Below are 26,280 nucleotides of genomic sequence, written 5' to 3'. Positions count from 1 at the left end.
TACTGTGGACGCGTCTCCACAAACCCTCTCTGAAGCCTTAGGTTTACAGCTGAAGGAGAGCAAAGGTAGCAGGCTGGATATTCCTTCCCCACCCTACAATATCTCATTCCCATGCTCAGTGCTAACCTCATAAAAAGCCTCTTTATGCATAGCAACAGTATCTCTTCTCCCTTTGTATTTTGAAGTAATTAACAAAATGCAATCCCTCTCTAAAAAACATATGGCCAGGGGGGCCAGGGCTCCTGGGTGGCTCCGTCGGCTGAGCATCCAACTTCAGCTCAAGTTATGATCTCTTAGCTCTTGAGTTCAAGCCCCGCGTCGGGCTCTGTGCTGACAGCTCAGAGCCTGCAGCCTGCTTTGGATTATGTGTTTCCCTTTCTCTCCGCCCCTCCCCTACTCGTATTCTGTCTCTCTCTGTCTCTCTCTCTCTCTCTCTCAAAAATAAGTAAAACATCAAATTAAAAAAAAAACATATGGTCAAGTACAGCGTAAATACCTCAAAATTCTTAAAATCTGGAAAGATGTTCCAGTTCAAGGAATCTATCCTATTGAAGGGCTTATAAAAGCACGCAAAATGTACAAAGGCATTCATGGCACATAAATGGGCATTCATCAAACCCCCGTACAGAAAAAGTGCATGGGGCATTCAGTGCAGTATTATTTTCATAAGAGCAAAATAAACGGGGCAGCAACCTAACCATGAGCAATAAGGGCGTGGTTAAACACACCCCATCTATGGCACATGGTGCTGTTGTTACAGAGTGCAAGGCATCGAAATGGACCAAGGTGGAGAGATCCCCAACATATATTATGTAAACAAAGCAAGGTACAGGACACAACTTACACTAGCATCTCCTTATGCAAACATTGTGTGTGTGCATGTGTACACACACATGAAAAGGTCTGGGAGGTCCTAAACCAAAACGTCAAGAGTGGGAATCCCAGAAGGGTGGAAGTTGGCAGGAGGACAGGGAGCGTTGGATTTTTCACTTTATCTTTTCTGTATCACTGGCTGTTTTTCAATGAGCATCGATTTGCTTTGCAATATATAACATTTATTTTTTGAATGTTTATGTATTTATTTGTTTATTGAGAGAGAGAGAGAGAGAGAGAGAGGGTGCAAGTGGGGGAAGGGCAGAGAGAGAGGGAGAGAGAGAATCCCAGACAGGCCCTGCACCGCCAGCTGAGAGCCCAGCGCAGGACTCGAACTCATGAACTGTGAGATCATGACCTGAGCCAAAATCAAGAGTCGGACGCCTAACCGACTGAGCGACCCAGGCGCCCCTGCAGGATAAACATTTAAATGATTTTTTTAAACCCGTGGAATTATTTCTCAACCAGCGTTTTATAGAAGACAAGAGTCTAGGGAATTACAGGGCAAGCCCTAGGATACAGAGGGTGTAAGGAAGGTGTTGGTGGGGACATAATAAAATGGCCACTATAAACATCTCAGTGTTGCTTAGGCCATGTTTCCTGGTCATCACACGCGCCACTCTCGACTTGCCTACATCCAGCTGGCCAACACCCTCAGCAATGAGTTGAAGTGATGGCCGTTGGCTTTATTCTATAGTCGTATTATTTTCTAGACGTTGCTGTTTCTGAATGAGTGTAGAAGGATTGTGGGTGGGGCAGAGAATACCGGGTGTCTCAAAGAAAGCGACACTCCTGTGAGAGAGGATGGGCCTCCCAGTTCCCGGGTTAATATGGAGCCCGAAGGTAAGTGAAATAGATGGATGGGGATTAAGGAGGGCACTGGGGATGAGCACAGAATGGTGTATGGAAGTGTTCGATCACTAGATTGTGCACCTGAAACTAATCTTACACTGTATGCTCACTGACTGGAGTTTAAATACCAACTTTAAAAAAAAAGAAAGAAAAACAAGATTTTCTCCATCTAGCTCTATCTGCTTTATAGTAAATCAGATTCCTCCCAGATCTGGACAGGAGATGATACCAGTCTCCATTTTTTGTGTTGTGAATTTCCTCTTTTTCTCAGGGCTCATTTTTTTTATTGTGGTAGAAAGTTGAGAATGACTAAATCTGTGGCTGTCAACCAGATGGTATTCTAACCAAATTTGGCCCTGAGATACCTTAAACTGGGTGCCTTGGTCCCCAAAGCTAAGCGTCTGTGGCCAGCTCGGTGATCCTGCTGGGAATGCCATTAATTAGCCCTTCTTCTCGCCCTCATATTTTATGCTGCCTCCAACTCTACCCTGGCCTTTCCCTCTTGTCCTTTTTCCTAAACTGCTGGTGATAGGGCTGAACTTGATCCCGTACTTCCTGTAGCAAAAGAGGTCAGGTACAGAATGCAGGGCCTTGAAATTGTTATTGATTTTCAAAGGAGTTCAAGACCTATCTTTAGAAATAAACATTTGGGCCTAGTAGACCAAAATGTCCAGATGGTTCCACTTTATTATAAATAAATATTTTCCTTTGTTCTAAAAGGGGTAGATATTGTGGGATAGGATTTGCAATAATAAATAGCATCTGTAGTAATAGAAGAATATGTACCTGGCACATAGTAGGCACCCAATAAATCCGTGTTGAGTGAATGGTTGTAGAAGGTGGGGTGAAATGTGTGGGAGGGGCTTTTCATGAATGTGAACGCATAGGCATTTGTCCCACGTCAAAGATGCTTCACACTTGTTGCTGGCCCTCGAGCAGCCAAAAATCAGAAGGTAGGAGAACGCCTTTTGAATATCCTGTGCAGGCTCAGCTTTCTCTATGGGATCACAAAAGGCAGGCCTCACAGGACGTTGCCAGTTCAGCAGACTGTCACTTTAAGGGACCGTCCCTATTCACAGGGAACCATCCAAACGTCAGTTCGATAGAAACACAGAGGTTTGCTTCATTTTGCCACGTGGGTTGCAATCCATCAGTTTCCCAAGTTTTACGAAGTGCACAGGAGGAACCAGTGCCTCAATTGCAGCTCCTTTGTCAAAATCTGAAATGGTTTTGGTTCGGTTTCCAGATCATAATTTCACATGCACTGGTCCTAGTACCGTAGCGGGTGTGTGTGTGTGTGTGTGTGTGTGTGTGTGTGTGTGTTATAGGGAGGGAGAAGTAGACACAGGGTGGAAAGCCAAAACATGAAAGCAAGCACAATTTTGTTTTGGACAACAGCCAACGTCTTGATTTTGCCCCTGATAGATTACTCAGAGACTTACCACTCGAAAAGTGAAAGATTTAGAGATAGAAACAATAGGCAACAGATAAAAATCCACGCCTCATTCCTACTGTCAGAATGGTGGGTGGGGAAGGAAACTGGCCCAAGTGTCTCCCAGACAGGGATGGTCCCAGGGTTCCAGTGATGAAGATACAGACACTCAAGGTTGTGTGGATTATGACACATTCTGAAGACAGTCTTTAAGTTAAACTATATTTCATGATAACTTTAGACTCACAGCCATGAAGGCACTTGGAGGGCTCTCCCGGAACTGTCCTGTTTCCCCGTCTCTGCCAGTAAAACCCATATTAGACCTTAGAACAAGTAAGGAAGAGATTCCTGGGGAACTTTCGACAATAATGGAGATTTTCCACCATCAGAAAAGAACTGTGTGGGAACCACTTCAAAAGCCTTAGTTATCGACACTTTGAGTCAGGAAATAAAATAATACCAAAATATTGAGCAGAATAAAACAAAGTATAGCTATATGGCCATTTCTACCTAACAAGTCTTGACCTCTTCTCTTGAGCAGGCTATTCACAGCTTGTTTTTAGGATAAACTCCAATTTCATTTACGACTCCAAGGTGTTAATGCCTTTTCCTGTCTTGCTATAAGTTACAAGGTCAGAATGGTCCCTGGTAAGCCTCTTTCATTCGCTTGTTTATTTTTTTTTTTTTAGTGTTTATTTATTTTTGAGAGAGAGAGAGAGAGAGAGACAGTACGAGCAGGATAGGGGCAGAGAGAGAGAGAGAGGGAGACAGGGAATCGGAAGCAGGTTCCAGGCTCTGAGCTGTCAGCACAGAGCCTGACATGGGGTTCGAACTCACGAACCCTGAGATCATGACCTGCGCCAAAGTCTCTCAACTGACTGAGCCACCCAGGCGCCCCTCGTTTGCCTGTTTAGGGGAACAACCTCTATAAAAGAGCCATGACCCTCAAATCAAAATCACACTTCACCACCCTCCACCCCCAGGTTGTGACCACTGTCGCCGACTTTGCTATCTGAGCAGACTTGGATATTTTCTTCAGAGCAGCTTTCAGCCAAATGTTTGCAGACCACTGGGCTTGACCACATGTTCCTTCTCCCACTTTCTCCTTCCTTTCTTCCTCCTCCTGTTCATCCTCCTCTCTCCTCCTCTCCTGCCATCTCCAAAAACTGCAAATTCATGGTCACCCTAAATAAAACCCCTCTCCTGTCTAGCCTGTTTCTCTGAAAAACGCAAGACTTTAACAAGGCAAGGTTCTGGGGGGCTGATCAAAATCCTTGAGTCTGTTTGGTTGGTGTAGAATGTTTTTGTCTCTTACTGTATGTCCAGGGTCTGAGTCCCTGGCACCCAAGGCCAGCATTTCATTTTGTTCTCACCCTCATGAATCACAGAAATTCTTGTACTTGCAACTCATCCTGGGTTAGCGACCTTCTCTCTCCAATTCTAGCTCTGTGGGACTCCCTCCTTTTAGCATCAGGGCACCCACCAGCCAGACTGTCCTCTCTGTGTTCCTTTGGCAAAATTTTGCCAAACTCCAGAAAGGACAGAATGCTCTGTAATGGTCTTTGTGGAATGTAAGTGAAAAAGACATCTGAGCCATTGTGGGAACGAAAAATATTTGCGCTGAAAATCCCATCTGTGTACATGATAATAAGTTGATGCAAATTCTTACTTGCGTGAGTTTTTATAGCAATGTACCAGCGTGGACGCTTCTTAGATTTAGGGAATCATGTTCTCTTTCTCTTACTCTGACTCCTATTCTCTCTCCCCTTCTCCCACCGGTGCCTCCCCCCACAAGAGAGTTAATACTAATTCTCAAAGCTAAATTTGCAACATGTGTATCTATGGACCATAACTGTAATAAATGTTTTATGGGATGCTGGGGTTAGGGGATCCCATAACTACCTTCCCAAGATCCCCTGCTATATCTAACACTGAACATAAGGATCTTCCTTTTTAATTGCCTGTGAAATTACTCACGGGTCTCCCCTCCTTTACCCCAAACAGTTGCCCCTAAAACATAATGTTATTTGGCTTTTTGCCTTAGGTTCTAGCCTTCATTCATTCCATCCTCCTCTGCCTTCACTCTCCCTCAGCTCCTGGGAGAATAGTGGGCACATCACGTGTCAAAGCCTTGCTGACAGAGGAATGATTGCATTATTTGTAGTACAGGACTCTAAGCTTTCATTGGGGACAACAGCTTTCATTCATTCATTCATTCATTCATTCATTCATTTTTTCCTTCAAGTGTCTAATGAGCACCTTCTAGACACTGGATGCTGTTTGGGGCACTGGAGGCATAGCAGTGAGCAAAACAAAGTCCTCCCCTCTGGCTGACATTCTGGTACTGTCCTACACGGTCAGTTCTTTTATGCAGTGTCTAGGGTGTCTGTACCCTGCTCTGTGACCTCATGCCATTGGCTGCATTTTGAGTCTCCATGCCTCTCATCTGGCCTATCCCGTCTCTTCATTCCATCCAGCGCACCGTATATATAATCAGGTATCAGTGCTTGGAGACACAGTTCTGATTCTGATTATTTCCCTGCTTCAAAAAAAAAAAATCCATTGAAGGCTTCCACACCCTCACCTCTGTTGCCTACCAAATAAAGTCCTCACCCCTCAGCCTGTCATTTAAAGTCCTCCATGATCTGGCTGCAACCCAAATTTGGAATGTAATCCTTTAGCAGTTCCCGTTTTTGGACTCTATGTTCTCTGCTACATGTTCTCAACTTGGAAATCGCTACCTGGAATATTCCTCACCAACTCTGCCTGTGAAAAGCCTCTCCACCCTTCATGGCCCACCCAGGTCACACATACCCCATGACTGGAAAATTCTCTTTGTCTTCCTAATTTGTACACCATTTCCCACTTTGTCCCCTTCAGCCTCGGGCTGCAGGCCACTCCCTTAACTCGTAAGGTTAAGGCTCCTGAAGAGTTGCAAATAGCTCCTTGGGAGCAGCTAAGGACGTTCTGTTTACCCTTTTGGGCTGTTTGCTCCCTCAGGTGAAACTAGTCCAGTCTTCTGCAAGCAGAGAGAAAAATCTCGGCATGTTGTCAAGGCTACTCTTGCTTCAGGCGCAACCGTATGTCTCCACCAGTGTAGGCGGACATGTGGTTAATTTAAGATCCGAGCTCATCACTTGAGGTCATCACATGGCTTCTAAGTGTGTTTAAGTCCACTTGGGCCTTCTCGCTGGTGGATCTGGGGGACTGAGTTTGTCCTTGTCACTTTACAGAGACATTCTTACCACCGATCTCACTACGACCCCCCACCAAGCCGACAGGCTGGAGGTCTGCCCCGCTTTCCCGGGGCCAGAAGCCACCGAGGAGCTCTCATGGATTCCCAGCAAGCATCGGGCACCATTGTGCAAATTGTCATCAACAACAAACACAAGCACGGACAAGGTAAGGGACACTCTCGTTTTGGGCCACGTCCACAGTCCCCTTCTTTGGATGGCTGGGCCTGGGAAGGGCCCTGTCTCCCATGCATATCACACATTCACATGAGGATGACTTCCCATCAGGCCTCAAAGCGTGTGTGTGGACAAGCGACTCCAGCCGACTGTTAGGACTTCCCTAAAGGCAGCCCAGAGAGCTTAGTTTAGATTTCAGGTATACCTGCCCTTACTTAGGACAAAAGAAAGCCCTGAGCTTAATGCAACCTCCGGCATTTTCTCTGTTGCCCCGGGGGGGTTGCAGGTCATTTGGGAAAGTTCCTTGGATCCTTAACAGAAGAGAACTTGTGTGTTGTCGAAGCTCTTAGCCCCATACCTTCAAAGTAGCAGTTCTTACACTGCAGTGCACCCAAGGCTCTCCCCTGGCCTCTTGCTAAAGGTACATATTCCGGGCCCCACACTCGGAGATTCTAATTCATATGAGATTGTCATTGGAAATGAGTAATCCAGTAAGAAATCCAGAAACCTCCTGGCTGAGCACCAGGAGGACTGATCAGGTTAACACAGATATGCAGCCCACTCACTCAGCCGACCAGCTGGCTACAGCAGGCACCCACACACGTCCGTGGCCAGGTCCTTCCTGCTCAGAGTTCCCTGGCCTCCACCCCCACCCTAGTAGTGGGGGTGGGGGGGAAGAAATTCAATCAAACAATTGACTGCTTCTTACTTTTTTTAGGCATCGTGTCAACCAGCTCTTCAGAGCAAGAGCTCAGCTGGTTCCTTTTTACGAAACCACAAACATGTTTTGTTTCCTTTAAAGGAAAAACAAATCAAAGCCAGTTCTCTGAATGGGTTAAAAGTAATAAATTATTAAACCAAATGATTGAATAACACGGGTGAAAAACAATCCGTTACAAAGAACTCCTACTATAAATCTCAACAAAGCTGGTCAAACCAAAGCGAGTTGATCACAGCTGTTACTAGTTAGATGTAAATTTCAGATTACAGATAAAAAACATTGAATCGCTTTTGAAACTAACAGGCTTAAAAGAGGAACATGCAAAATAAAAGTCTTGATAAAAAAATGGCGATATATCAGAAGAATTGGAAATATTTACTATCGATCTGGGTTTGATTTGAAGCGTATTATTTTTGAAGTCCAAGGCATCCTCATATGAATTTATGAAATGAGGAGGAGTATTTCAAAGCCTAAAAAAAATCCTGTGGGGAAATGGACTTTGAAAATCTTAAATCCCATAATTTCCACAGGCCTCTTCATTTCAGGGCAGAGGCTCATCCCTTGATTTTCTCTGTGTCCTACAAAAGGCTCAGCTGGTTTACATTTTTTCATTGCTCCCATTGATTTGGATGTAGCAGTTCTTTCCTGACCTTTCTATTATAGTTCACTGGAGAATCACTTGCCCCCACCCCCAACCCACAACGCCCAGCTGGATGATTCAAAATCATCTTGAGAGTTTGTTAGTGGGGAGAAGGCTGTGTTTCCCTCTAGAGGGTTGATCTCCTGTTACTACATCTCAGAATGTAGACTCTCACCCGGTCTAGATTGTCCCCTTAGTCCCAATACTTAGGGGAAAGTGAACCTAGCTATATAGCACAGGAGTCCTGCCCGCCCTTCTCCTTAGTGTTCCTGCTAACAGCATGCTCCTCTGAGACACATGTCCTTGGTCCTCTGCTTGAGTCAAAGAAGAGAAGCGATAGGACTCCACCATTTTGAACTTGAGTCCAGCATCCTTTGGCATGAAGCAGACAATGTACCCACTTGACCACATTGTCTAGAAGGCAGTGTCACGGTCTCTGGAGATGACAGGAGAGATGAGGGCAGGAGACAGAATGACACATCCGGCATACCTTGTCCTGGGATTCCGTCCACAGTCCTGAGCCTCAGAGTCCACATGTCAAGTTCCTGTTCCATCTCTCCGGAAGGTGGGGAGCTTCTCTGGTTTGGGTGCCTGTATTCTTGGAAATCTTTGCACGGATGGACCCTGCTAGAGTGCCCAGTACTCTAGCAGTTTTTGCAAAGGACAGGAAAAGGCAGCCAGCATCATCCATATTTCCTAATGTGACCCAGTGGACTTGAGGAGAAAGAAATAGCCCAATGATTCATCCTTCTGAGGCCATTGTCTTGCGGCCAAATCAGCCAATTCCTAGAAACGCCCCAAGTGGGGCTACTTCTCCCACCCTAGCCCCGCCTTAAGTGATACAACCCACCCTAGAGATGTTGTTGATTGGGATGCCGACAGGTCTCCCTGGGTATGATGAGGTGATGGGAATAATGAGAAACACACCCAGTCCCAGTCATGGCTTTAAAATCTCCAGAATGTCTCGGCACTTTCAGAAAGGGAGAGAGCTTATTCTCCGCCCTCCCCGCTCCCAGCCCTGTATAGTTCTTAATCCTGGAGTTCGGCTCTATGCCTTACGGGAGGAGCTGGGCATGTTTTGGCTGGTCTGCATTGGAGGATGTTCCCGTCGCCCCTTCCCTTCATAGCCACCCCCACAACTCCCCCCTCCCCGAGCCTGCAGCTCTTCAGATGCTTGCTCCTGCAAGGCCCCTCACAAAACGCGGAGCCAGTGACTTCACTTCCGGCTCAGGAAACGGGAGACCACTGTTGCTGGACCCCTTTAGCCACTGTGAGACAGGGGCCAGAGGACACTGCCCAAAGTGTAGAGGCACGAAAGGCTACCTTTCACAATCCTTTCCCTCTTCATCTCATTTTAGTGCCTTCCTCCCCACACCAAAGAGTAGGCAGGTGCCATCACCTCCATACCCATCTGTGTTGGTGGATCAGACTCTCCATAGCATTTGATTTGCTTCAGGATCTGGAAGAAATTGGCCCTTTGGGAAGAGCGGTAGTATCTTCATCGAGCTTCCCTGGGCAGCCAAGCTCTCTGGGCGATTTTCATGCCAAGAAGCATATCCACTCGAGCCGCGTACATCTTTTATGAAACTGCAGGGATTAACACTACAATCTCTTAGAGGTTCCTTATCTCAGAGATACCCAGGACAGATGGAACCCTGCTCTCATGCACTAGTACATTCCTCCATTTTTAAGAAATATTTATCAACTGCTCACAAGGTGCCAGGCGCTTGTGAGCATCCAGAAGTCGCTGCTGAAGCACCTGAATGGTTGCTAATGGTAGAATAGGAACCAGGATGGGGATTTTTGTGGTGACAGAGACTGCTCTGTACACGTCCACGGCCATGGAAAGGACAAAGGATGCTTGATGTCTGAAGGGGTTCAGGGCTTGGGTTCTGAGCACAGGGGCCCGTTTCAGCACCCTAGCCTTTAATTTCCAGCCCTGTGTTCTCTTCCAGTGTGTGTTTCCAATGGAAAGACTTACTCCCATGGCGAGTCCTGGCACCCCAATCTCCGGGCATTTGGCATTGTGGAGTGTGTGCTGTGCACTTGCAATGTCACCAAGCAAGAGTGTAAGAAAATCCACTGCCCCAACCGGTACCCCTGCAAGTATCCTCAAAAAATAGATGGAAAGTGCTGCAAGGTGTGTCCAGGTAAAAAGGCAAAAGGTGCGTTGGTTGGAAGCCCTGCCTTTCGTTGAATGAGCTCCCCACGTAGTCCTTCTCAGTGTTCTTTGAGTGTCAGAAACCTAATCAACCTGCCATATCCTTGTAATGATACCAGTTGTAACAATGAACTTCATTCTCTCCTCCCTTGAAGGGCTGATAACATGGTTGTTTGGAAGAAATTTGTAACTCAGAAATAGACTGGGTTTTTTTTTTTTTTTCGTATCTACTACACCTTTGGCCCCACATAGCCTCAAGTGCCAGACTTCAGCCTGGCCTTTCTAAATTATAGAGAAATTGGAGTATGAGGATTATACAGAAGAACAGTAGCACCTTTCATTGATGTCACTATTTCACTCGTCAAAGCACAATCACATCCATTACCCTTTCGAGATAGGATGGGAGGCACGTGAGGTAGAGTGGAAAGAAAGTGGGTTCTGGTCCTGACCTAAGTTGCTGTGTGACCTGGGAAAGGTGACAGACCTGTTCTGGCCTTCATCAGCCGCATCTGCACAAGGAGAAGTTTGGAAGAATTCATCTCCAAGCTCCCATCCAACACTACAATTGTATAATGATATCGTTACCGAAGTGCATAGAGTGATTTGCTCTGAATCCCACAAATAGATAACAAAACCGAGGTTTGGAATTCAGGTCACGTGTAGCTCATTACCTTTTCCAGGCCAGGAGATAATATTAACTGATTTCCTAAAAAGGGAATCCACAGTGGTTCTAACACATATGAACTAGATTAAAATGTAGTCTGTAGTGTGGGGACTGACAGCATAGGGGATCGGTGATCAAGCATTCTAATCCTGGCTCTTCCGCTGGTTTCCTGTGTGACCTAGAAAAAGTCACTTCACCTCTCTGAGCTTCAGGTTCCTTCTCTGCAAAATGAGGGTTAGGGTAGAGGATTTCTTAGGGCCTTTCCTGCTCCAGCATTCTAGGAGTGAATGAGTCACTCCCATGCACATGAATTCATCGATTCATATGCCTACCTGCAAAGCATTTTTGTAAACACAGATGAAAACCCAAAAAACTTTAGAAGTAGGCAGAGAGCTCAAACATTTATTCCTTCAACTTAGGCAGTTAGTTCGTCATGATTTGCAGGCAAACATGAACTTAGCCCACGTATGTTTTTTGAGCCATCTTCATGTAAGCCAGTGGTTCCCAAACTTGTCTGCACATTGGAACCCCCGGGAAAGCTTCTAAAAATACCTGTGTCCCATCCCCAGGGATTAGGATTTAATTGATTTCAGGTGTCGCCTGGGCGCCAGAATTTTTAAAAGATCCCCAGGTGGTTTTAATGTGCAGACAAGCTTGAGAGGCACCTGCCATAGGCCTAGGGTGGTTTATGGCCTTCCTACTCTAAGTGTGGTTTGTGGACCAGAAGCACCTAGAAGCTAGTTAGAAGGGCAGACTCTCAGGTCCCCTCCCAGACCTCCTGCATCAGAATCTGTATTTTAACAAGACCCCCCAGTTGATCCCCATGCACGTTAAAGTATGAGAAGCATTTCTTTATGGCACAAACAAAATCTTCCTCCCAGAGTAAACAGCAGGTAGGATTGGCTAGGAAGGACAGGACCTATCTGATCTGGAGTAGGGAACTGGGGCATTAAAATTGGTGAGATAAATGTCACTGACTGGTGAATGGATAAAGAAGATGTGATATGTATATACAATGGAATGCTACTCGGTGATCAAAAAGAATGAAATCTTGCCCTTTGCAACAACGCAGGTGGAACTAGAGTATCCTGCTAAGTGAAGTAAGTCAGAGAAGGATGAGTATTCTATGATTTCACCCATGTGGAATTTAAGAAAGAAAAGAGATGAATATAGGGGAAGGGAAGGAAAAAATAAGATAAAAACAGGGAGGCAAACCATAAGAGACTCTGAAATACAGAGAACAAACTGAGGGTTGCTAGAGGGGAGGTGGATGAGGGTGGGCTAGATGGGTGATGGGCATTGAGGAGGACACCTGTTGGGATGAGCACTGGGTGTTATATGTAAGTGATGAATCACTAAATTCTACTTCTGAAATCATTATTACACCATATATTAACTAAGATTTACATAAAACTAAAAATAGTTTTAAAAATAGTAAAATAAATAAAATAAAATCTTTAAAAAAATAATAAAATTGATGAGAAAATGCACTCATTAGAGATAGGGAGAGAGCACATTCTGAGCGTGATCCGGACAGGGGGGCCACCCAAGTCACAATAACCTGTTGTGACTTCCAAGTCTGTGATCTTGCCGGATCCTCAAACCTTTCAGTGTCACTTTGGAGTAATTCTACCAACACAATTTCATTTTATGTTTTCTGGTTTTGGCCAAGGGTGGAACACCTACAGTCATATAAGTAATGTAACATGATATTTTCAGACAAAACTAATCATGATCTAAACTACCCCAGGGAAGGTAAATCCTCCCTGCTATATAATATTCCAATTTCAATCTCAGATCTTCAGACCAAATCTCATTTCATTGTAATGCTTAGTCGTTTAGAGATATAGGTGATTCAAATAAGTGAATGTAGAACAGGCATTGGCTTTTAAATAGTTGGCCTCTCATGTTGGCAGTATTTATTAAAACCTTTACGTTCCTACTCTTTGACTAAGTAATTCACTCCTAGGAATCCTAATAAAGTAATAAGAGGGATACACAGATACACAAATAAGGATTTTTTTCTTCAATGTTGTTTACAGCAGTAAAAAATCGGAAACAATTTGAAAATCTACCAATATGGGAATGGTTAAATAAGTTATGGTATAGCTGTACCATGGCTTATCAGATGGCCATTCAAAATCATTGTAGACTGAGGTCCCTGGGTGGCTCAGCTGGTTGAGCATTTGACTCTTAATTTTTTTTAATGTTTATTTTTGAGAGAATGAGAGAGAGCACGAGCAAGCATGGGGGAGGTGCAGAGACAGAAGTGGGGACAGAGGATCCAAAGCAGGCTCTGCACTGACAACAGAGGGCCTGATGTGGGGCTCAAACCCATGAACCGTGAGATCATGACCTGAGCCGAAGTCAGACGCTTAACCAACTGAGCCACCCAGGCACCTGAGCATCCAATTCTTGACATCAGCTCAGGTCATGATCCAAGGGTCATGGGACCGAGCCCTGCGTTGCGCTCCATGCTGAGTGTGGAGCCTGCTTGAGATTCTCTATCCCTCTGCCCTTCTCCCCCACTCTCACATTCTCTCTCTCTCTCTAAAAAACTAATTAAAAAAAAAAAACATTGTAGACCAAGACTTAATGGCATGGAAAGATGTTTGTGACATATTTGTTAAGTGCAAAGCTTTATTCCAAAACAATATTTATATTGTGGTCCCACTTACTGTTAAAAAAAGAAAGCACTTGTAATACACTTAAATTAAGAATACACCCAGGTGGCTCAGTCAGTTAAGCATCTGACTCTTTGGTTTCGGCTCAGGTCATGATCTCACGGTGCATGAATTCGAGCCCCACATCAGGCTTTGTGCAATAGTGCGGAGCCTGCTTTGGATTCTCTCTCTCTCTCTCTCTCTCTCTCTCTCTCTCTCTGTCTCTCCCCCCCCCCTTTCTCTGCCCCTCCCTTACTTGTGCTCTCTGTCTCTCAAAATAAATTAATTTAAAAAAAGATAACACATGACAGAGAAAAAGGGACAAAGAGTGGAGAGGGAAGAAGATCGATGTAGAAAAGAACAGTAAATTCAGCTATTTGTGTTGAGAAGGGAAAAGAGATAAATCAAATTCACTGATGATCTAGCCAAAAGTTTCCTTAGAACACATGATCACAGCCTCCTCCAGTCACAAACTAGGGCCAAAATTAAGGATGTGAGTTTTACTTCCCTCTCTTGCCTTTGCTCTGGTAGAGGCTGGCCTGGCCTTGCTTATTAGTGGCCACCTACAAGATTGTGTAGGACTTTCACTTCCTGAAGGTTCTCCAACTCCACTCCCATCCCCACCACACCACCCTGGTATCTGGAATTCCTATAATTACACAGTCCTTTCTGCATACAGTGTAAAACACCCCTGTTAAGACTTAAAACTTATCTGGGCTAATACATCCTCATCAGTCATTACCACCTCCATAAGGAAATGCTTTGTCAATTTCTTAGTTGTGGAGAGCTCGGGATATGAGCATTCTCAAGGGAGGTGGGTATGGCCAGAAATGACTGTGAGCATAGCAGGCTTCCTTGGAAGGAAACGCAACTAGGTGAGCATGGAGTGATCAGAAAGCACCTTGATGTGGAGGGTGTGGAACGGGGAGGTTGTTGCCCACTGGGTAGCTTCAAAGACACACTTTGTTTACTCTTAATATTTTCAAGTGCCAGCCAGGGTTGAGTCACTGATGGGTTTTGTTGTTCATAGAGCCCTTCTGCTGAGTCCATTAAGCTCTCGGTGGGGGTGGTGGGGGGTGCAAGACAACTCTTCAGGACACTAGGAGAACTTTTAGTACATGACAGGTATTTACAGAGCTATCATGGATTTCGCATGGCAGTTAACAGCTGTAGCCAGTATTAAGCTGGTGCAAAAAAAAAAAAATTAACAACTGAACTCAGCTATCATTCTCAAGGTGATAAATACACAGAGGTCCCTGCAAACTCAGAGACCCACTTCTCTGACTGGCAAAGTGCTAGCACACGTCCCTTAATTACCTAACATATTACCACAAAGGACTGGCCCACCAAGCAATTAAATAACTAAAAAGGGCCAAAGGAGGAAGGAGGCTTGATCCTAGGATGATCTACAAATTGAGTAGTTCCACCTGGAGTCACCAAGAGACGACTTCGATTTTGTCCTTACACTGCCAAGATGGTGGTGGAGGGTGGGAATCAGGTCAGCACGAGATGGGCAATAGCAATTTGACTACAGCCTCTGGTCCCGATGCATCTGATTGGCTAACAATGAGTCTCCCTAATTAGAGTCACAGATCCAAAGAACCCAGCACTCAGTGGTTTCATCAGATAGTCTTACACATGACTTCTGCACATATTCAAAGTTTTCAGGGTGTCCGTGGCTTCTCTTTGTTCCTCCTCATGCGAGGGTACACTTTAAAGCCATAGTTGAAGAGGGTGCTGCTCATGAAGCCAGCAAAGAAACTTAACTCACAGATCACCAACTTGGAAAAACTTTTTTTTTTTTTTCTTTTGGTAGGGGGCCGAGGGAAGAGAATGGTGGAGCGGAATGGGAAGTTTGAAGGGGCTGGTATCTTTATGCCTGGAAGCTGAAATCCAGCAGTTTAGTTTATACTTTAAATTATCCATAGTTGAGGGATTTGACCAATTTTTTGTGTCTCCCAGCCGTTCATTTGGCATAGCATGCATATGACTAATCTGACATCTAGGTTTTGGCACGGGTGCTGATCCGGTATTATCGTTCCCCTCACAAACAAATCAAAGAGCATTCAGAAATGTCAAGCCAATTTGGATAGATCCTTTGGGCAACTATATGCACATAAATGAGGGTCATAAAATGTTTTCTAAGTATACCAAAGTGATGTCAGGGAAGTTAAGCAAGACCCTCTGTCAGCCCATTCCCTGGGTCTCGGTTGGTAACACTGTGCTAAACAGACCATGATCCGGACCCAGCATGGAAAATCCTATGTACCCTGACGTGCCTAAGAGATTTGTACCTGGCCGCGTTCTTCCTCCTCACGAAGGTCTACTTCTCCTGTGGTGGTGGGTGGATCCAGTTTGGTTTGTGGGCCAGTGTTCTGCACATCTATGGATTCTGTCCTCGTGTAGACTTAAATCAAAGGTCATGTGGTCCTTTGTGATTTGGTGGCTGTTACAGCGCAGCTTAAACTGAGCCAAAGGAATAGGGGTGGAATTTCTAACTCTGTAAGAATGTTCTCGCTGATTGTCCACTTTCGATGAGCGTGAGACACTATGAACAATGAGATACCTGCTTCCCGATTCCAGAAGAACTTCCGGGCCAAAGCTTTGACAGTAAGGGCTACTTTTGTGGAGAAGAAACCATGCCTGTGTATGAATCTGTGTTCATGGAGGATGGGGAGACCACCAGAAAAATAGCTCTGGAGACCGAGAGACCACCTCAGGTGGAGGTGCACGTTTGGACCATCCGAAAGGGTGAGCAAGACAATATTAATTCCTTGTTATTTTTTTTTGTAAGGGGCGGGGGACCAGGGAAGGAGGGGAAGACTCGCCTTAAATTTGCTTCAACCAGCTCCTCCGTTTGGGTCAGTTTTCCTGATCGCTCAGCAACTACCACATGACTGACACGGTGGTGATTGTGACCTTTGACCTTTAACCATGACCTGGTCCAAAAAGTCAGCGTTGGCCCTTGGGGCTTGTTGTCTTTCTTGTACCAACAAAGGCTGGAGGAGTTCTTTGCAACCCTGGCTGCACATCAGAATCACGTGGGAGAGGTTTTTGTGAATACCAAATGCCTGAGCCTCCCTCCAGGGCTGCTGATTGATCGGCCAGGGATGGGGCCTCGGCATACGTGTTTGTTTGTTTGTTTTAAACGTTTTTTTATTTATTTTTGAGACAGGGAGAGACAGAGCATGAACAGGGGAGGGTCAGAGAGAGGGAGACACAGAATCCGAAACAGGCTCCAGGCTCTGAGCGGTCAGCACAGAGCCCGACGCGGGGCTTGAACTCATGGACCGCGAGATCATGACCTGAGCCGAAGTCGGCCTCCCAACTGACTGAGCCACCCAGGTGCCCCACAAAAGTGTTTGTTTTTAAAGCTCCACAGGTGATTCTAATGCACAGCCACGACGGCAGCCTACCAAACTGTAGCCTACCCATTCTTTTCCCATCTGAACCTCAACAAACAGGAAAATCCATCCATTCAGTGCAAAGCTGCGTCTCTCAAATCGCGCTATGTACTCTGGGGTGACACGCACTGAAAACCTCATCCCCGCCCTCAAGAAGCGTCTCGCCCAGAGGAACAATCCCTGTCATTCTGTCCATCCAGTTCCTTTTCTGATCACTCACCCCGACTGCCATAGCCAGCCGCATCGTGTTCATTGTGATCCTACAGCCCTTCAGACCATCCCACAGATAACGAGGCTAGTGTTGATCTAGGCTGGCCACGTTTTCTAGGAATCCAAGTGAAGAGGTAAGATTTCAGCTGGGAAACAGCGCACGTCCTTTTTCTCCTGGCTCCTGCGTAAGTAAGCCTCGAGAGTGCTCCAAGTTTACATACCATGTAAAGGAGCCAGTTTACAACACAGCTCCCTGGCCCCATCCAAGAGACGTGAATTCAGTAGACCTTAGGTAGCACCTCAACACGTAACAAACGGCCAGGTGATTCTAATTCAGGCAGCACTCGGGCCATACTTTGAGAAACGATGGCTCGAGTATTTCTAGGGCTTCTTCCTCTCCCTTTTCACAACTTCTCTTGCCTGAAGGAATGAGTTCCTTCCCACTCCTTAAAAAATTATGCTAGAACACACATAGGTTTCTTGTCTGTGTTCGTTTTTGCTCTATACCTAGGAATGTCCATGTTCCATCTCTAACTCCCTAGCTCCTCTGTAACTGGTCACCTAGGACTAAGCCCTGTCCTTTTGGCTTCCCTAACAGTGGCCCCAATATTTGGTTGCCCCACATCGCTCACCCCCTAGAGGCACGTGGATATTTTTCTATGCTTGCTGGGGTAGCATCTGAAGGACTTCTTGTTCAGGGCTGGGCAGCCACGGTCTGTGCTCGGTGAGCAGAGGATAACCCAGGTTTCAATTACGTTGCCTTCTCTAGACCTCTTGAGGATTAAGTAGGCTGGTAACATGTTGCTCTTTAACTGCAAGGCCATTTGCAGTTTATGTGTTATTCTGATAAAAACTATTCAGGCAAAGTTGAGACTGTGTCCCCACCCCCCCCCACCTTTATTTTAACTTTCCCCATTTTCTGTAAGGGAAAGCCAAAGGAGCTGTGAAGATTTCCCAAAGGAAAATATGCTTTTCAGTGAGTTCAAGAACAGGGATGGCTTCTCCATTTACACAAACAACCTGTCTTCAATCCCACTGTTGGCTCTCACTGCTTGGCCAGAAGGGCAGCCCAGTGGTTTGGCAGGGACATAATCTACCTGGACGTGGGGCAAGGGCAGAATTTCTAATACTGCCTTTGGCTATAACAACTCCCACCAGCACCCATGCCCGATTCCATGTGGCTTTCCCTAGGAGGGGGTCCCATGGTCAGCAACACGATCTGCTATATCTCTATCCTCTGGAGAACCAAGGGGAGGCCAGTGAGCCAAAGAAACAGATGGAGTCAATTATAACCCTTGAGCCATCCAAGTTCCTGGTTAAGCACATTACACAGCCCAGCTCGATACTCCTAAGCCCCTGTAATGAGATGATATGCCCAGCCCAAGCAGAAAAAGGGGGTGGTGGTTCCAGATAGGGAGGGCCTGACCACCTGCCCCCACATTTTACTTGGTTCCAGGCATCCTCCAGCACTTCCATATTGAGAAGATCTCCAAGAGGATGTTTGAGGAGCTCCATCACTTCAAGCTGGTGACCAGGACAACGCTGAGTAAGTGGTACCTGTCTTTCTTCGCTCCTGTCTGGAAAACGCCTCCAGTCTTCAACGTAGCATAGCCCCAAACAAGGTCCGCTTGTGTTCTTAGTGAACATTAGCAGTGCTCAATGTCAACCTTAGAGGCTGTTGTGTCTCTTCTCCGGGTGACTCGGCAGTGGGGGGGCGGGGGGTCCGAATGTGAACTGAAAAACTGGGACCCGATGAATACAAATCCAGATGTAGTCTCAGCATCAGCTACCTCGAGTCAAGGTTTCCTGAATATCTTTAATGAAAACTGCTAACCCCAGCGTGTCAAGAAGGTCAGAGAAAGCTCACAGGATTCCAGGGCTGGTACACTTGTGGAGACTTGACCTCTGGAAGGATGTGTCCTCCAGCGGTGGGGGTGGGAGATGGAAAAGGAAAGCGTCTCAATTCCTGTGTCCTACCAAGGTCTGTTTGACTCTTTGAAACTGCTCCCAGGGGGTCATGTTTCTTTAAAAGGACTCAAGCACGTCGGCAGCTTTCCCTCTTTCTAATGCAGGATGGAGCCTAAGGACTAGATACTGCTAGGCGCTGGGAGGTGGCGAGCACTTCTGAAGGAATCAAAGGCCCAGAATTTGTATCCACCGGGTATTCTAATGGGCCAGACAGAACATGAAAATACCTTCACCGTGAATCAGCCTAGCTCTCAAGAGTTAACTACCTGAGTACTCAGGGGAATCTGCAAGGCACAATGAGACAAGAGCCAGGTGGGCTTCGGGGAGGAGGTGTGTTTTGAAAGAGAAGGGTGTGTCTGTGCAACAGGTCAGGAAATCAATTCAGGGAGAGGGTGCTGCCTAAAAGGAGACTCTGCCAGGAACAAACAAGAAATGTGGGGGGTGGGCAGCCCTGGAAGAAGCCGGTGAGAAGTTCACATGGAAGTCCAGTCGCGTTGGTGGTTGCTGCAGATTTACAAACGGCCTACTGATATCAAAAATGGTGCTCTGCAAAGATGTCTCTTGGCTAGCAGATGGATTTATGGTGTACCTACTTTGATGAGGTCATATCCCAAAGAGCCCATTATGCCATGCTGAGAAGTTAGACTTGATTGCCAGGCCAGAAACCCCAGGGGAGGACTTTAAGCAAGTGCACGGTGCATGCACATATGTTTTTTAGAAAGAGGTGCCTGCTGTGTGGACTGGAAAGTGGACTGTCGGCGGTAAGTAGCTGATGGTAGTCTGAATTAAAATACTGTATTAAGTCGGTTGGACCAGGGAAGAGAGGTCATGGTGAGGGACACCTCTGAGTTTAAATCATCAAGATGGCTACAAAGAGAGAAATGAGTTTGGAATGACTCCAGGAGTAACAATTTTACAGACCGGGTGAATAGTGATAATTTGCCAAGGGGAGGCTCTGGAGAACAGGCAGGTACTGCCGGGGAGAAAAAAAAAAATGTGTTTCATTTGAAACATGTTTACATTCAGATACATAAAGGCCATCTGAGCAGAGTTTCGCGGTGGGCAGCTGGAAATAGGGTTAACGAGGTTACTTGTGTATTCTGTAGGAGACTGATAGACCATAAACTGCCCGGTAGGAGAATTCATATGGAGGGGTTGGAAATGAAGGGGGCAGAGTCTAGGGTCTGGTATGAATGATGTGATTTTTAAAAATTACCAATGAATTTCAAAGAACGTGTTTTTGTTTTTACTGTGAGAAAGGCCCTATGCTAGGCATAATGGGATTGAGGGTGTATAATGGAAGTAGATGGTGTGTGCCCCCAACTGTGTGCAGCTGAAGGAAGTGGGTAATGAGACGATCCTGCAGGGTCACCTGGGGACAAAGAACAACAAGCCTGGCCCTTTCTGTCATGTGGCTCTCAGATCCTGGCACACAGCAGGGCTTCAGTACAAGGTGGTTCCTTGCCCGACCCTTCTCTCCTTTCCCACTGAGTTGGAGAGAACAGAGAAAAGTGAAGAACCCAAGAGACAAAGGAGCAGGGAAATGGAGTCCTTAATGAAGAGGGTCATGTTCTTCTGTGGCTAGGGAAAGAAAAGTGGTTCAAAATTGGCTCTGGATTGAGAGGAGCTCGCTGACCTTGGACTAGGGGTTCCCTAGGCTGTAACACCATGAGAGCAGGGAGAAAAAGACCCAAAGTGGGTATCCAGGGTGGACGGTTTGTCATGAAGATTCTTTGCCATGGCAAGATGACACTAAGGAGAAGGAAGATCTTGCCACTCAAGGACCAGGACAGTCAGAAAAGGGACGGTTGAAAAAAGAGGTGATCTAGAATGGTTTCCAGTGCTCAGTACGGGGAGTGCACTCAAGACTGTTCGTTCAGTTGGCATGATGGAATGGGGGAAGAGATGAGCTGGTAAGGACATGCTGGCAGGGAGAGGAGAAAACAGAGAATGGGAGGGATCCTAAGAGGGGGGTGTTAAGACAGCATGTGAGCACAGGAGAAAACCGAGGTGGGCAGTTTTTTAACAAAGGGCAGGAATAGAAAAAAGAGCACTAAATAATCGAGTCACCTACACCAGTATCTTGCCCCTGAAAAGTAAGCGGGACCTCGGGAACGCACAGGTACTGTTTTCCAAAGTGCCTTATTTGACCTGGTCCCAAGGGAATCACCTAAAGCGCTAACAGCCCGATAGTGGAGCATTTTACAAATGCTAAATATACTGTAAAAATTCCAAAAATAATACTTAGGTTTGACTCTGGAGGCAATTACCTATTATTCTTGGGATTCTTACAAATTCTGTGTGTTGAAATGAACATTCTGTGGCCCACTTTCCATATCTGTCCCCAGAAAAGTGTTTTGGGTGCTGTTTTGCTGAAACCCCCTGACATTTGGCTTCCAGCTCCTCCCGGCAAGTGAGTGGGTAAGGATCGGGTTAGGTTGGTCACACTCCTAATTGGCTCTGCTCTCCTCTTACCTCTCTGGGCTGCTTTGTGTTTGCTTTCTAGGCCAGTGGAAGATCTTCACCGAAGGAGAAGCTCAGATCAGCCAGATGTGTTCGAGTCGTGTGTGCAGAACTGAGCTTGAAGATTTGGTCAAGGTTTTGTACCTGGAAAGGTCTGAAAAGGGCCACTGTTAGACGAGACAGGCGGTATTGGATAGGATAGAGCAAGAAAAATCAAGCCGCAGCTGGACTGCAGGCTTATTTTGCTTAAGTCAACAGTGCCCTAAAACCCCAAACTCAAATGCAGTTTATTATTCACGGCATGCACAGCATAACTTGCTCCTTTATGTGTCAGTCCTTAAACATGTCCTCCAAAGAGACTGGGAGAGTCTTGAATTATTTGTGGGAGGAAGAGGGATAGAACACCACAGCACTGCTCTAAGTTTCTGGGAGAATCACATTTCTTTACAGGTTAAAGAGTAAACAAAACCCTAGGGTTTCTATCTAGAAAGTTATTCCAGTGAAAGAAACAGGAGAGAAATGCTTAGTAGGAGTTCTGTAGTACAGAGAAAATATTTGTATGAAATCATACTCTTTGAATTTTAGAATGTCTTGTGTTTTTTTTAAAAAATTAACACCCCATCCTCACACACACACACACACACACACGCACACTCACACACACACACACACACACACAGACTAAACTGCAGTCTTCATTCTGAGGCACAGCTAGCATAGATTCCCCCCTCCTTTCTCTTGCCTGGCTCCCAGGTAGCTTTGAAGTTGTGGGTACTCAGGAAGATAAAGAAGGAATTGTGAGCAAAAGGCTCAACCCTTAGGTCAGTGGTGTGGCTGCTAAAGTCACCGACTCTGATGGAAGGGTGAAGAACAAAAACACTATTTCACGGTCGCATTCCCTTGGAAGCGATAATTAACATTTCCCTGATGAGACCGCTTCACTTTTCTCCCTGAACCTGTGGGGGCCCCCGTCAAAAAGTGAGAACTGGGTAAAATCTTCAGAAACCGAATCCACGTAAAACAAAATAATTGTTGAAGTAAACGGTTGGTCAGCTAATTTCCCTGATGCCCTAGTTCGGTAGCCCAAAAATTGAAATTAAGTGATTAAATTCTAGAAGCTCCTTAAGAGGGCAATTTTCTTCCTTCTCCAGTTACAGGAGCTGATTTTGACTTTGCAGAGGGGCCCAGTCCTCCCACATCTTCTGAATGTTGCCTCTTCAGTTAGGAGAATTACTGCTCCTTTGAGGAAATGGAAATTCTGATAAGGATCTTTGTTCTAAACCTTCCTACCACTCTCCTCTCATCCACCAAGCCCAGATCTGAATCGTGAATCCTAATCCAGGCTGCTCTGAAAACTGTCTCTTTGCAGCTCAATCCCAGAAGTAGAAGCTCTCCATTCTGAGGCCTGGCTTTAGAAATCATCATCTTTGTGACAAAACTCTGAATTCTCCACAAGGATCTCAAGCCTGCCTCCTAGATTTATCCCTTCTGAGGGGCATGAATGAACTCTAATGAAGACTCAGAAATATCAGGGGCCCAGAAATCCTGTATTTCCCACTCCGTGACCATAGGGGAGAGGAACACTGGTTTCCTTACAGCATTTGACAGCAATCGGGCCCAGTCTTTATGGCAACCTGGCATAAAGGAGGCTGCTCTCCTAAATTAGGAGACACAGGAGCGCCTCGTGGCCAGGCCTTTATGGGATAAGCCTCTTACCAACCTTTCCTTCATATTCTCCGCGGGAGAGGGTGGTAGGACATCCAGGGGCTGAAAGGCCACAGAGCATTATTGCGGAGGAGGGGGATGACAGTGTTCAGTAGCTGCTGCCTCCCTCCCAGAGGTGGCAGTATTTCCATAGTGTGGAAACAAGTAACTGAATCCCAAAGCAAGCGGTGGTTTCCCCTTCTGGGTGACTCACCCCAAAGCCTTCCCACCCAGGTGTTCTCTGAAAGCTCAACCATAAGGGAACACCCAGAGAGCTTCCCTAGATAGACTTCTGCCCCCGGGTGCTGGGACACACCTTTACAAAGTGCCGTGTGAAGCACGAGCTGGGGAGCTGTGCTCGGCCAATGTGGAAACCCAGCGTTTGGTGTCGTGTAGGCAGTGGGACGTGGGGAGATGAGGCCGAGCCACCTGTAGTTAGGAGAGGAATGGATGTGGTTCTTCTTGTATATTTATTTGTATCATAAACACTTGGAACAACAAAGACCATAAACACCACTTAGCAGTTGTAGGCATGTCATAGTTAACTCGTGTACACAAGTAAGAGTAACGTCACAGTATTAGCCCTTTACTCTTCTCACGGGACATGTACCTAAATAGGGTACTTATTTATGTAGTCGCTGTATTTCTGGATTTTTAAATTAATAAAAAGGTGAATTTTGAAACATCATCTGCAGGAATGCTGCGTGAGTGATTGACTCTCTGGTCGGTGCTGACCTGGGACTGGGTGGCAGGTGATGGTTGGGCCCGGCTGTCTCCCACTTGGCTGGACACCCCTCTCAGGCTGTGGCATCGTCGTTAAGAGTGGGGACTTTGCAGTTGGCCTACCCGTGTTTTTGATCCCAGCTCTGTGCTTAACAGCTGTGTCAGTGTCCCCATCTATAAAATGGGGATAATGGGGCGCCTGGGTGGCTCGGTCGGTTAAGCCTGCAACTTCAGCTCAGGTCACGATCTCATGGTTCGTGAGTTTGAGCTCTGCGTCGGGCTGTGTGCTGACAGCTCGGAGCCTGGAACCTGCTTTAGATTCTGTGTCTCCGTCTCTCTCTCTGCCCCTCCCCTGCCCACGCTTATTCTTTCCCTCTGAAAAATAAAGAAACATTAAAAAATATGATTAAAATGGGGATAATTGTGGTACTATTGCCTTTTGCTTGCAGTTGTGCCATGAGACTTAATTATCCAGCGCATGTCAAGTGATTACCAAACGTTCATTTATGACCATGGATATTCAAGAAGGGCACGACAGTGAAAATGGCCATTTATTTCTGGCTTCTACTTTAGGCCAAGACATTTAAGAGATTGGGGGAAAGAAGGCCATTGGCTTAGGTTTCAGGAAGGCCTCAATTTCGGTGTGCTGCTTGGTGGCACATTTTTATAGGAAGCAAGGTAAGAGTTTCATCGTATACATTGATCCAAACTAAGTTCCCTCAGACCCCTAACACTGGTTAAATTTGTGCCATCACAGACATCATGAGAGCCGAAATGTCAGATAATATAAGGACAGAAAACTGCGCTGGTGCTAGCAACACAGAAGTCATTGGTGGTGAGATGTTGGCAGAGGGATGGGAGCAGGGGCCAGCAGTGAGTGGAGGAACCACCCTTTGGAGAAACTTCATTACAGAGAGTGGAGAGCTAAGGTGAAGGAAGTAGCTGGAGAAGGATACGGGGTCAAAGGAAAGTTTTTGTTTTAAATATGGGAGATACTTGACCATGTCTGAATACTAAAGGAAGGGATCCTATAGAAAGGAAAAGATTGAAGGGTATGGGGGAAAGAATGTTATCCTGGTGTGTGAGGTGTGTGGGAAGCCATTTTCGCATGCTGAGCCCTCGAAACCCACAATTCTTGACCTACGACCTGGACTGAATTTTGGCTTCTGGGTGCCAACCCCTTACTGTGCATTAGCTCTACCTAGTTCCCCTCATCTCTGTTAGCTTGCCCCCTACCCTTACACCCAGCATCTTCCGGAATGGTGGGTTCAAAATCCCAACATTACTCCACCTCCAGTGGGAGAACCACATAGAATTCAAACCCGATAGCTGGGTCCCTCTGGCACTCTTCCCTTTCCCTCACCCACGTTCAAATTTCACTGAGTCCTAGCCATTTGGTCTCCTAGACGTGGCCCATCTTTACTGGTTTTTGCATATCTCTCCTCTTGCAGGATCTTTTCTTCTCTGTAGTCTCCACCTCCCGGTGATTCCCAGGAAGTCCCAAAGATGATCTCCTCTGGCCTCAAGGATACGTCCTGCTACCACATGTTACCCATGTTTTCATTCCTTTCTTGCTTTGGACCCCCACTCTGTGATGGGCACCTGCTGGAGAACATGGCTGCCCACTGCTTCTACCACTGCCCACCATGATATGACTGGTGGGTGCTCCTTCTGCAGGCCTAGAGGTGCCAGCAATGGTGGCGGTGCCCCAGAATCCTCAGTCTTCCCCAGTGGCACCGTATCCTGTGCACAAGCGGAGAGAGTGTCCTCCTCCTTCCCCACCTGTGATGTTACACTTTGCCACCTTATACTGAACCACTTTAACACGTAGTCCTTGAGTTTGTGTTACGTAGACCAAGTCAGGGTCTTCTCGTGCCTCAGAGTCTCCTGGAGTTTGCGTGCAAACGAGTCCTTCAATATCCCGTTGCAGCCATTTTGTCAGGGTTCAGCTGCCTGTAGGCAGAGCCTGTGCTGAGTATAAGCCTCTGAGACAGACATGAGACCATCCTCCTAATCCTTCTTCCTTATGGTTCACATGTACTGCTTACGATCCCCACTGAATCCCTCCTGCGGATTGAATGCAGGGCCCCACCCCACCAGTCAGCCAAGCAAGCTCAGATACCCCCGAAACCTCTCCATGGGAGACAGGACTCCCTAAATGCAGAGCTCCAGCTCCAGAACACTGTCTCCCAAATATTTCATACACATTTACAACTTCAGGCCTTTGTATATGCTCTTCCCACCACCAGACTGTTCTTCCCTCGCCTTTGGATGGCAAACTCCTACTCATCCTTCAAGAACCCAGTCGAAATGTTACCTCCTCTGTGGAGCCTGGCCTGCTCCCCTTCTGGTTTGCCACCATATATCCTTTCTTCCCTATGTACTGTATCCT

At 46.3% G+C, this 26,280-nt stretch overlaps 1 protein-coding gene across 7 annotated transcripts in view; it reads left to right on the top strand.

Annotated features, from left to right (window-relative positions):
• The window catches only part of CHRDL1 (chordin like 1), a 119,257-nt gene extending 95,404 nt beyond the window's left edge, over nucleotides 1-23,853 (top strand). For 4 of the 7 annotated variants that reach the window (XM_043571230.1, XM_043571229.1, XM_043571226.1 and 1 more), the window contains 5 exons: nucleotides 6,391-6,559; nucleotides 9,884-10,093; nucleotides 16,000-16,167; nucleotides 18,487-18,576; nucleotides 21,505-23,853. In XM_043571230.1, coding sequence (XP_043427165.1) covers nucleotides 6,391-6,559; nucleotides 9,884-10,093; nucleotides 16,000-16,167; nucleotides 18,487-18,576; nucleotides 21,505-21,635 — 768 coding nt within the window. In that variant the 3' untranslated portion in view covers nucleotides 21,636-23,853. The remainder of the gene's footprint in view (nucleotides 1-6,390; nucleotides 6,560-9,883; nucleotides 10,094-15,999; nucleotides 16,168-18,486; nucleotides 18,577-21,504) is intronic. The other 3 variants (XM_043571232.1, XM_043571228.1, XM_043571231.1) reach the window with 1 other exon arrangement.
• The last annotated feature ends 2,427 nt before the right edge of the window (nucleotides 23,854-26,280 follow it).

This window comes from Prionailurus bengalensis, chromosome X, assembly GCF_016509475.1.
Source record: "Prionailurus bengalensis isolate Pbe53 chromosome X, Fcat_Pben_1.1_paternal_pri, whole genome shotgun sequence".
In the NCBI taxonomy this organism is placed as follows: Eukaryota; Metazoa; Chordata; class Mammalia; order Carnivora; family Felidae; genus Prionailurus; species Prionailurus bengalensis.
The sequence above is the reverse complement of the archived record's forward strand: the minus strand, read 5'-3'. Positions and strand labels throughout refer to the sequence as shown.